The sequence below is a fragment of the Macaca nemestrina genome, chromosome 4 (genome assembly GCF_043159975.1).
Source record: "Macaca nemestrina isolate mMacNem1 chromosome 4, mMacNem.hap1, whole genome shotgun sequence".
Classification (NCBI taxonomy): Eukaryota; Metazoa; Chordata; class Mammalia; order Primates; family Cercopithecidae; genus Macaca; species Macaca nemestrina.
Genome location: NC_092128.1, coordinates 125549698 through 125561843, shown reverse-complemented (window position 1 = coordinate 125561843; position 12146 = coordinate 125549698). Strand labels below are relative to the sequence as shown.

The window sequence follows — 12146 nt, the reverse complement described above, 5'->3', positions numbered from 1 at the left end:
CCCTGGATTCTCCCCAGGGCTGGGCATCTGGCAGCTGCTGAGGGGCTGGCTCTGTGCACTGTTCTCGTCGGAGCCCCCCACCCTATCACAACCTTCAGTGCCTTCCCATTGCCTAACCTGGCTTTGCAGCTTTATCTTCTATTTTAAAGAAATGATATTTATAGTTGTTTTTTAATGAGAAGAAGAAGTAGTGTTCATTTGGAGGTGGCATGAAAGCCCAGCCTCAGCAGCTGAGAACAAGCCTCATTCACACACCAGCGGGCTTCCTACCTTTGCGGCAAGGCCCTTCGCACTTCTTACACTTGCGGACGCCGTCTTCCTCCATCTCATAGCTGTCGGCCCCGCAGGCTCGGACGCACGAGCCGTGATCTGTCACCACATAATTACCTGGGGAAGAGAGCATGAAAGGAAGGTGACGACGGTGGCGCCAGGTGCTCGGGCCTCACACAGACAGTCCAGGTCCTCCTCTCGAGTGCTGATGGAAAGGCTCCATCCTCCTTTGGCTTTATTTACTTTAAGGACAAAGAATGAAAGGTTGCAAATAGAAAAGGAATTCCGTTCAATAGTTTAATAAATTCTAGGCTGCAATGTGGATAATACAGGTGTTTCATCAGGGCAGGAAACAGGTGTCAGGGAAAAAGCATGGCGTTGCTCACTAGGTTAAAGCACCTCTGTGAGCTCATGTTCTTCCTTGTAGGATCTGTCCCCAGGGCTTATGGTTAAAGTTGGAATGCTCATTAAAAATGCGTAAACCTAAAAAGAGCACTCTTCCACCGAAGCAGCTATAGGTGAGGCTGCATTTTATTCTTGCGGCTGATGCCAGCTTTGCTCTCCATGGCCCTTCCCGACGTGGCCCTGGGTCCCTTGAGGGGCCAGCTGTTCTGTGTCCCAGCAGGCACCTCAGCCCTCTCCTCCACCTGCTCCCACCTTTAAAGTAATTCATTTGTGTTGATAGCTGACTTCTGTGTTATTTTTAGGAGCTCTATGTGTTCCTTTTTTGTTTGTTTGAGATGGAGTCTTGCTCTGTCACCCAGGCTGGAGTGCAGTGGTGTGATCTCAGCTCACTGCAACCTCCGCCTCCTGGGTTCAAGTGATTCTCCTGCCTCAGCCTCCTGAGCAGCTGTGATTACAGGCAAGCACCACCACGCTCAGCTAATTTTTGTATTTTTAGTAGAGACGAGGTTTCACCTTGTTGGCCGGGCTGGTTCTAAACTCCTGACCTCAGGCAATCCAGCCCCCTTGGTCTCTCAAAGTGCTGGGATTACAGGCATGAGCCAATGAGCCACTGTGCCCGGCCTGTTCCTGTTTTAAGTTCCCCAAGAAGATCCTCAAAAATATTTATAGGACCTTGGTGATTCTTCTGTGAACCGTCTGCTCTCGGTATCTCAGGCTCGAGGTGTTTTCCTATGGATTTTAAAGCTCTATTAAGTCCTATCTCAAAGACTGTATCTGTGTCATCAGTGTGGCACATTTTTCTTTAGCTTCGTTTGTCATTTACCTTATAATGGCTTATTATTTTGTATTTTTTCCCCATACAGAGTGTAATATTTTTCATGTACACAAATCTGGCAGGGTAAAATCTACCCCTCATAGTTTTTCTTTCAATTTTTTTTCTCAGTTAATCTCCCCTTCTAGAGATCAAGACTGGCTTCTAAAACTCTTTCATTAGACAACGTTTTGTTTTCTCTAACAGGAAGTATTTTATGTCACAATTTCCCTAAACTCTGGAGCCACCAGGACAAATGTAAGTACAAACAAGCAAAACTCAAACCCAAACCATTAAAACAAAACAAAATGAAAACAAAGACAAAACCTCTGCAATACTCCTAAGAGGCATAACTTTCACTAGAATTTTAACCACTCAAGAAGGCAGGTCTTCTGATAGACTCTCTGATTTCGGTCTATTAAATACCTGCTTGGCACAAGCACTAAATAGTGACATGCCCACGGCTTTGTGCCCAGCAGACAACTGAATACCCTCGGCTGTGGATGCTGGATGAGTGGTGAGGGCTGAGCAGCAGGTGTTTCTCCTGTGAGGTGGCCTGGCCCCAAGTTCTGCCCTGTGCACTGAGCAGCCCCCGTGGGTGGGGATGGCCACCACCTACCCGCTCCTCGGGAGCAAGGCAGCCCCTCACCTCTGCGCCTGGACAGGCACAGGGTTGCCTCCCCCTAGCGAGGCAAACACATCCACCCAAAGACTCTCCAAGATGGGATACTCCAGGGCTCAGCAGGAGACAGAGCGGGACAAGGATGCCTGATCAGTCAGAGGGCCCACAGAGGAGGACTCACGGGGACACTTCTTCACGCAGGTGGCACCAAAGCTGTATTTGCCCTCGGGGTTCACATCCATCTGGTATGTGGTGGGGTTGTAGAGCATGAGTGGGGGGCAGGTGTCCTTGCACGTGGCTTCGTCTCGGAATTTGCGGCAGACCTGTGGAGGAGAAAGGACACGCTGGGCAAGTGAGGTAAGGACACTCGGCGCCACACACGGAGGAAGCGCAGCACTGTGTTGACTCCCGTCAGAAAGCTCAAGTTGCCATCTTCACAGCTCAGTGTTCAACTAGTGGGGAAAACCGAGCTGGTGCCCTCTGCAGAGTCAGAAAGACCCTTCTCTAAAAAGTCCGTTTTTTTCTTAGGTGCACTGTCCCACCTATCATAATTTATGGATTATGATAAAAATACGTCTCTTTACTAACATACAGATGATGGAGTTCACATATTATAGCGGTGACTATGGAGTGAAATTATGTTTAAACTCAGATTACATTGGGCTTCCCTTATAAAGTACAGTTGAGGGTACATTTTTTAATGTATTGCTGAATGGCAGTAAACCTTGCTAGAATGATGCCCTGTAAAGGGGCCAGACCCAGTGCAGCGGGGGCTCTCCCTAGGATCAACCCTGCGTCTTCACAGTCTTCTCCCTGGGGCTCACATTAGAAACAGCCCAGGCCAACCAAGTCACAATTCCTGGGTCCGGGTCCAGCCTCTGGAATTTAGAAATCTTCCCTGAAACCACAAAGAGATCTGCATTTAGTCTTAGGGAGGGCTTCGTCACACCAGCTCCCACTCCAGCAGTCACATCCACCAGCCTTGGCGTCTCCAGGGCTTCCAAGACACTTCTGACCTGCACCCTCCAGTGCTGTCCAGAGCCCGCTGGGGCAGCAAGGCTTCTGCTGGCACTTTCTGCAGTAATGGGGCAAGAGTGAGTACTTCAGGACCCCTTGAGGGCAAGGTGCAGCTCAGGAGGTGCCTGAGCAGTGGTGGAGGAGCCGAGGGATCCGTGTCAGGAGGCCCTAAAGCAGCCCCAGTTAGCAAGACCTGTGTGGCTCTCCATAGGTCTCTTAGGGACCTCACAGTGTCAAGTCTCTGGAGGTGTAGCCGATGTCAAACAATAAAGAGGGTGTGCTGCTGGCAACAAGGCACATTCATGCAAATACTTGCATGTAGTAGTTAGTGCTTGTTCTGTGCACAGGTCCTAATGCTGGACATCACAGGCATCGCATCATTTAAGCATTCAACTGGGAGAGACTTTGTTATGCATCATTGTCAGGTGAGGAAATGGAGGTATGGAGGTCCTATCATTTTCCCAAGGCCTCAGTGAGTGGTGGAGGTGGGATACTAAAGATACTTTGTCACCAGGCAGAGGGCAATATCCTGTCTGTTACTACAAATGCTAATTGACAGCTCCCCCACAGGAGGTCCTCTGTCCTGGTGTGGGTGGAGAGAGTGCAGCCACAGCCTGCTCCAGGGAGGCTGCCGGAGGGGCATCTTACCAGGCAGTCGCTCTCCCGGGGGCCCGTGCAGCCCGCGGCACACTGGTTGTGGCAGCAGTCACTGGGGGACTTGCCGCGGCAGCGCCCGGAGCACTGCTGGGCACAGATGATTTTGGTCACTGAAAAAGAGCAAAGGTCCCTTGTGAGCTGAAGAGTGAGGGTAGGATCAATTCCCAGGGACGTCGCAGAGTGCTCGCAGACTTTTTCACGAAAAAGTGAAGACACATTTGCTTCCAGTGAAATCACACTCAAGCTAAGTCAAACCATGCCCTTTTCTGATTGCCTCTTTTTTCTCCTGATTTATTTTTCATCACTTAAGAGAACTGATCAGATCAAGTCTACACTTTGAGACCTGCTAAGTAATTAGATACATCTTGGGCAATGCAGGAAGCACATACAAAGAACAGAAATACCTGCTGGGAAGTAGTGTTTAGAAGGGTCTAACAGCCACCCCACAATTCAGCTTAAGGACATAGGGTCTGTTTTTGAGCTCATGTCCACAGGTTCCTTGGCCACTGAGAGGCTGAGCCAGACAGCCATACCCGGGAGAATGGCCCTCTCCATCATAAAGCACGGTCCACATGGACAAGTCCCCATGAGAAACCGTGCTCAGGCTTCTGTGTAGGTGGATACCAAAGAAAGCCAGGGAGGGAGAGGAAACAAGAAACCTGGGGACTGCTGTCAACAGGGACAAGTCTTCCATTCCCGGGAAAGTGTGCTGTGTTCAGAGGACAGGGCTGGAGTACCTGCTGATGTTCACTTATTGTTGTTGTTGTTGTTTTGAGACGGAGTCTCACTCTGTTGCCCAGGCTGGACTGCAGTGATGCGATCTCGGCTCACTGCAAGCTCCGCCTCCCAGGTTCACGCCATTCTCCTGCCTCAGCCTCCCAAGGAGCTGGGACTACAGGCGCCCGCCACCACGCCAGGCTAATTTTTTGTATTTTTAGTAGAGATGGGGTTTCACCGTGTTAACCGGGATGATCTCAATCTCCTGACCTCGTGGTCCGCCCACCTCGGCCTCCCAAAGTGCTGGGATTATAGGCGAGAACCATCGTGCCCGGCACCTGCTGGTGTTCACTTATTTGTGACAGGCTGAAGCACCCAAAATAGCCCACCCTGGATTAACCACATGCGGTGAGATTTGCAAGACTGTCCTTCACCTACCAGTTCACATCTGGCCCTGTAATAAAATAACTCTTCGGAGTCTTCAAAGGGAAAACAAATCCAATCACCTAAGTAAGTGAAGGAAGAGAGGGGCGGTCACATGTGGGTCTGAGGCTGTTCACTGACTTACGTTTCTGGCAGTTCTCCTCTCCTGCACCCCAGCAGCTCCCATTGGGACAGCTTGGATCACACTTTTGGCCTGAAATGTAAAAGTAATAGATGCATATCTCAGTGAAAGGGAAGGAATGATGAGAAACTGATGACGCCCTTTCCCAGGCCTGAGTTAAGCATGTTCAATAAATGAAGACAATTTTTTCAACTTATTCTCTGATTGTTTGGCTGGCTGGTTTGTAGAATCACTTAAGAGACCCCGACAAGAAAAGAAGATGAACCATGAACTGCTTTTATTTACATGTCAGCTGTGGAAACTGAGGCAGAGAGTAATTACTGATACAGGCCACACAAGCGAGAATTTTTCATGAATTTGAGGTTCCTTGTTTACAATCTGCTTAGGCATGGAGCATTCCCTGGCATCTCCTGCCACAGCTAGAGTGTCTCATCTGGCTGAGCCTTTGGCATGGACCCACTGCTCCCTTGCTGTGTCCAGTCTTGAGTGACTGCATGTGTCAGCCGTTCTGGGATTGTTAAGTCATGGCCTGTAAATAAAACCTTCTCGACTCCAAACCAGAGAGAAGCACAGAATGGTGCACAGAGGGTGAAATGTTAACAGTGCAGATCACTTTAATGACTGTGTAAAATCTTAGCTATCTGGTCAATTTTTGCAGTTTTTATAATTAGTTGATTACAAATTACAGCTGCAAAGGTTTTCTTCTCATCTGTCGAGTTTTCTTTTTATCAGTATTGAGAAGTCTGAAGGTCGAGCTATATCTATATAGAAAAAGCAGGTTAACCACCAAATTTGTTAGAGTCCAGTCATGCAGATATCTTTTACTGTGAAGACATAGTAAACTAGAGGAGTTCATGGGTCCCGAGGTCCCCTGCAGTCAGGAAGAATTTAGATTTCAAACAGAAAAGCTGATGATCGATCTCCCATGTGACTGTGAAGCCAGGATACCACCAGGGCGAAGGGCGCTAATGCCGCACTGGTGCTCCTTAGAGTCATGAAGGCTGGGGAGGCTGGCATCACGACAGTGACAGCGGGGGATGGACGTTGTGAGGAGGGAGGCAGAGAGACTGCGACAGAAGTCTAGAGAAAGCAAGGTCATACAGAGGCATGCTAAAAGCAGCTAGGTCTGCAGCGTGCAATCCCATTCTTTCTACTTTTTACCCTGTACTCACATATAATTTTCAAATTTCTATTATAAGCACGTAATCGTTGTATAAGAGAGAAATGTTTAAAAGAAAAATGCATCTTTTCCTAACAGGGGAAACGTTTGCCAACAAACTTAAGATCTGTTTATGATTCTAGTATTGACCATCTGTTACAAAAAAGAAATGCAGGCACATCGTTTAAAATATGGATAATAGAAGAGAGCAAAAAGACATGAGACTCATCCAGAGTTAATCAATATAGACATATAAGTCTATGTATATACAGGAATTGGAATCCCACTATACATTGTGTTATAACCTTAAAAACCCAGATAAAACATGACAATTTTTCCATGCCTTTAAATATGCTTCTATCTAACATGATTATCAATAGCATTGCTGCAGCATAATTTATTCAACCAATCTGTTATTTTTAGATATACAATTTGTTCAGAAAATTTATTATAAGTAAGGCTGCAAGGATTCTTGTATAAGAATATGTCTGTACATCTCTTATGATTTTCACTTTCATTATTATTTCTTTTTCTCTTATTCATAAGTGTGATATTCATTGGTCAAAGCTATACATACTTTGAAGCTTTAGATACATATTGCAGGCGTATTGCCAAGCTTGGTTTTATTAACATATATGCCCACAAGCAGAACATAAGAATTTCTGTTTCTCCACACCCCAGCTGACCCAGGTGTTTAAAAGCAAAAGGAACCCAAATACTTCACAAAGGAAGATGTGATGCTTTCTTATTTTATTTTGACCTTTTTACTACATTAGAAATAACATTTTACTTTATTGCTTGGCCATCTTTGTGTGTGTGTGTGTGTGTGTGTGTGTGACAGAGAGAGAGAAAGAGAGAGAGGGAGAAAGAGAAGGAGAGGTTGCTCATGTTCTGGGTCAGGTTTTTATTAAGAGATTCATCTCTTTCTTAGTCTTTTAAAGATGACTTCAGGGAGTGATATAGCAAGGATATTAACCCTCTTCATGGCAATCAGACATTGCACAATATTTTCCTGGTAGCCATTAACTTATTTTACATGAAAGTTTTCTTTTATGATGTCAGATTTTGGCTTTTCTTCAACTTGATATTACAAAATATTCATCTTTACTTTATGTTTCCTTCTGGCACTTACATATATTTTAAATATTATATGTATTTAATATGCATTTGGAATTTATATTACATGGAGTGGGTGATGGATTTATTTTAATTTTCTTTCAAGTAAACCCATTCATTCTAACTTCTAATGCCCAACTTCAACATAAACATAAAAGTTGGGCACACTGTGAAATTTTTCTGAATCTTAGACATCTTGTCCATAAAACACTTAAATCATCTCATGAGATTTTTTTTTTTTTGGTGAAGACTAAATGAGACCCGTCCTGAGCAGGAATGTGTAGCCATAAAGCAGCACCAGTCAAGAGAGGGGCTTCGTTTACCACAGGAGCCTGGCAGCAGTCCCAACTTGCCTCTAGATGGGAAGAAGGGAATTTCAGGTATCAGGTCGATGGTGAATTTGCACTCTCCAATGAGACTAACCCAACATGCCTAGTTCCTTTTTAAAAACCCTTTATAGTTCTCTCACTTTGATATTTTCACCCCTAATAGTTAAGTCATTCCAGACCACTTATTGAATAATGAATTATTCCCTTACTGGCTTGAAATGTCAGCTCTTTATGGACTTTTGATTTTGCTAGGCTTATTCTTATTTGTCTTATTTTTCTATTTATTCTTAAAGCAATGCTATATTGGCCTATAGTTCAAAGCCCTGTAGTATTTGAGTCTTTTTATTGCATGAGCCCACCCATCATTCCCCTTTCCAGCAATTTCTTTGTGGGTCTTTCCCACAGTTGTTGTACAGAACATGGAGGCCTGCTATTGTGGGCTGCCTGACCTGATCCATGGCAAACACTGGCCCCATAACTGTTCCAGGTTCATTTAAAAAATGTGCACAATTTAACCTTCCCATTGTCCACCAGACAGCTGAAGAAATGCTAACCTTGATCTCATAATATGAAATGTTGCAATGTAAAATAAAGTGTTCAGTTTCTTGCAAACATAGTAGGTGTCGGGATGGGTATCTGGTGGAATAATGTATCTATAAAACAAAGAGCCTCAATACTCATATTCACAGCAGCATTATTCAAACAGTCAAAAGATGGAAGCAACTCCAGTGTCTGTAGATGGGTGAATGGACAAACAAAATGTAGTGTCAACATACAGTGGAATGTTATTCGGCCATGAAGAGGAAGAACATTCTTAATACATGCTACAACACGGATGAAACTTTGGGACATTTTGCTAGGTGAAATAAGCCAGACACAAAAGGACAGATACTACATGATTCCACCTGTATGAGAGCCCCAGAGCAGTCAAATTCATAGAGACATCAAGTGGACTGTTGCCTGCCAGGGCCAGAGGCTGGGAAGGAAGGGAGAGCAGGGAGTTACTGTCTAATGGGTAGAGTTTCAGTTTTGCAAGATGAAAAAGTTTTGTGTGTGGACAGTGGTGATGGCTGCACACCAATGTGGATGTGTAATGCCACTGACATTATAACTTACAATGGTTAAGACGGAAAATCTTGTATTATGGGCATTTCATCACAATCTATCCATAAAATAAAAAATAAAACAAATATGCAAAAATCTAAAGTCCTCTAGTTGATGATTTTGAAGATTCATGTCAGATCTCTCTCTCTCTCTCTTTTTTTTTTTTTTTTTTTGAGGGCAGAAAACAAACAGGCATCCACTGCACAGTTGTGGAGAAACAGAGAAGCAGGAAATGGTGATCACTTCTTATTCTAAAGAACAGAAAGGCCGGGCGATCAGGAATAGGCAAAGCCCAGGGGAGCTGGGTGAGTGTGAGCTTGCGTCTCAGAGTTCCCCATCAGTGCTGGCCTCAGCCACGGCGCCACCCCGACCTGCCCCTGATTTCCTGCCAGGCTTCCCCACAGGCTGCCTCACTGGTGAATGGGACAGGGACCAGGCCACCAGCATTCAAGGAAACATGGACAGACTTCCTCCCCATGGGCAGTGCCCAGCTGTGTGTGTGACTCCATGTGGCAGTGTTCACGCCCTCAGCTGGGGGTGGATTCAGCCCTGGTGCTTCAGGAGGGCCGGGGAGCCTCTGGAGACTCAGCAGCATGCAGGAGTCTGGCCAGTCTCAGCAGGACAGGCTGGGAGAGGCCCTGGTGCTGTCCGCCCTGTGAACAGCAGCTCTTCTCGGGACACAAGTGCTGTCCCTGCAGGGGATCTGCCTCGGCTGGCCTGCACTGCCAACCAGCTGGGCTGCCACCCGCCACAAAAAAACCATGTCTACGTCTGTGGTTAATACATGCTCTTCTAGTGGTCAGATATTTTGCTTACTTTTTGTTTCTGATTAACCTGACTTATTAAACATGGCTTCTCTCCCCGGCCCCAGTGCTGTAGAGCTCCCCCGCATAGGAACTGGAGGCGGAGATAGTGTGTATGTGATACTTACAGCTGCCCAGGTGGTTCTGGAAGTCCATCGACATGTTGCTGAGAAACTCGCTGCTGACTATGTCCCGCCACTGGATGCTCTCCACGTTGCACAGGGCAGGGTTGTTGCTGAACCGCACGGCGCCATGCAGGATTTCTGTGGGAGAATGGAACTGCTGTGAGCACCCTTTCCAGCTCCTTTAAATTCCCATGAAGGATGTACGTGCTCTTCACATTTATGTTCTGCTAAAGAGATGCCATGGTGCAAACAAGAGTCCTGCGATTAGCCCAGTGAACTTCCTGGGGGGCGGCCAGATAACATTGTTAATGATAGTGCCATGGAGAAGCTAGGGTTTTCTCTGAATTGGGCTTTGAGCAATGATTAGAAATTTAGAAATATGGGGAGGAAGGAAGAGAATGGTTTAGTCAGTGGTCACAGCATAAATGATACGCCTGTGGTAAGCTGGGGGTCCTGAGGGACTGATCGGTTGGACTGGAATGGTCACATGATGTAGGGGGTAGGCAGGGCAGGGAGGCAGGTCCCCAGCACTACAGTCCCAGATGCCAGGTGAGGGGTCAGCCTCCACCTTGCTTGCATGCCCAGGCGGAGCTGGTCATTAGAGAAAAGGGTGTGAGAGGGACACGAAGCAAGAAGAATCTGAATGTATGACAGAGACAGACAGACTCCAGGGATGCACAGGGCACTGAAACTGTACAGCTGTTTCCAAGGAAGAACTAAGAAGATGTGGAAAGGTCAGGGATGAACACATTCAAGCCTTTACAAAGTGGGAGTGTTCCATCGATAACATTAAACATGAACAGTGACAGAACGACATATGTGTACAAAACCCTGTGCAAGTGCTGTGGGTGCCGCAAGAATGAATTAGACCCACTGGCTTCGATCTGGGAGCTGACAGGCTTGGGGACAGACATGTCACACACTCTAACCACCTTATGCCCAGAGAGACCCTGACACACAGTGAGGCTGGGTACCTCGCTGGCTGATTTATAAGCAGTATCTTCATTCATTCTCACAATGGTGCAATGACCATCTGTGATTTTAACAGAGAGAAAATCGACCTTTGATACATGAAACAACGCCCAGCGCCCCAGGCAGGGAATGGGCGTGTTGTGTGTACAGAGTACCAATGTGGGAAAGGAGGGATTCACCCCCGAGGCTGCTAGGAAAAAGAGCTTTCACAGGAGGGGACAGGCACACATCTTAGAGGAGTGTGGAAGTGAGGGCTGAAGGCTTCCTGCAGACAGGAGACGCAGTGCAGGGAAACAGTGGAACAGGTGGACGGCTTCTTCAGTGGATGTGCAGAAGCAAGGAACCGAGGGAGGAAGCTGGGGTCATGAGGGCTGAATCGTGGTGCTTTGTTTATCAGGTTGGAGACGACAGCAGAACCATCCGTGAAAACACTCATGAGAAAGCCGTGCACAGGTGGATGGAACTCAGGAGAGGACAGGGCTGGAAACACCAACAGGGCTGTCCAGGCTGCTGTGGTAGCTTGGACAACAGACCAAGGAACTGAGAGAGAGAGCAGGGGGTGGGGTGGGGAAAGCACAGAGGGAGAGTCAGAGCGGGCCTTCAGCACACCCCAGGCAGTGACTGCCAGAGGAGGGCCAGCGCAGGTGAGGGGGGCTGCAGGAGCCGCTTCCGGGTGGCTTAGCGGAGGCGGCAGGCACCCAGGTGTAAGGGAGGCTCACCCTACAGCAGGCCCTACGTTAGCTATTAAAGATATCACATTAACTAATCTGCATCTATACAATCCCAGCCTTGGTTTAAAAAGCAATTATACCGAGGAAGTGGAAGGAGCTGCTGAGACCTTTTCCTACAGTCACTTAATTTTCTGCACCACCTAGGAAGTACCTCACCATTTTTTAGCAGCTATGCCATCCACATTTTTGAAGATGAGGAAACAGAGACACGGAGGGATTGGAGAATGTGCTCCGGAGCCTTCTGGCTGCTGAGGGATGGGGCCGGGCAGGAACCCAGAGGGTCTGGCTCTGAGGTCCAGGCACCCGCACAGGCTGCCTCCCTCCGAGACAGCGCGTGAGGCGCACTGTAGGAACCTGTGTACCAGGCCATCTCACAGGAAGCAGGCACAGCACAAGCATTTGCGCGGCTGCTCTGAGCAGCAGGGGGTGTGGGGGAATCACACAATTTTATAGGTGGTGAACCGAGGAGCCACGCCTGGAGGTGCTGCCTTGGGTCCCAGAGCTGCACCCCTGTTGGGCTCCAGTCACTTCCGATATGACTCCCTCTGCTGGGCACCCCTTTCATCACACCCTTTTCCGACCAGCACTGCCTCCCTGTCAGAACTGCATGGCACAGGAGGGGTGTTGAGAACTCTGGGGCAGAGACTGGTGGCCATAGCTGGCTTCTCCATTCACTGGCTGGGGGCCTCAAGGGAGTTACTTGATTGCCATTTATTTATTTGTAAAATGGCAGAACACAGCCA

General features: G+C 47.4%; 1 protein-coding gene across 4 annotated transcripts in view; it reads right to left on the bottom strand.

Moving 5' to 3' along the window:
* Positions 1-12146, bottom strand: part of LOC105493061 (epidermal growth factor receptor) — a 192741-nt gene that overhangs the window by 54654 nt on the left and 125941 nt on the right. For all 4 annotated transcript variants that reach the window (XM_011760496.2, XM_011760499.3, XM_011760498.3 and 1 more), the window contains exons 4-8: positions 9704-9838; positions 5068-5136; positions 3774-3892; positions 2290-2431; positions 271-387 (exon numbers count right to left, since the gene is read on the bottom strand). In XM_011760496.2, the coding sequence (XP_011758798.1) occupies positions 271-387; positions 2290-2431; positions 3774-3892; positions 5068-5136; positions 9704-9838 (582 nt within the window). The remainder of the gene's footprint in view (positions 1-270; positions 388-2289; positions 2432-3773; positions 3893-5067; positions 5137-9703; positions 9839-12146) is intronic.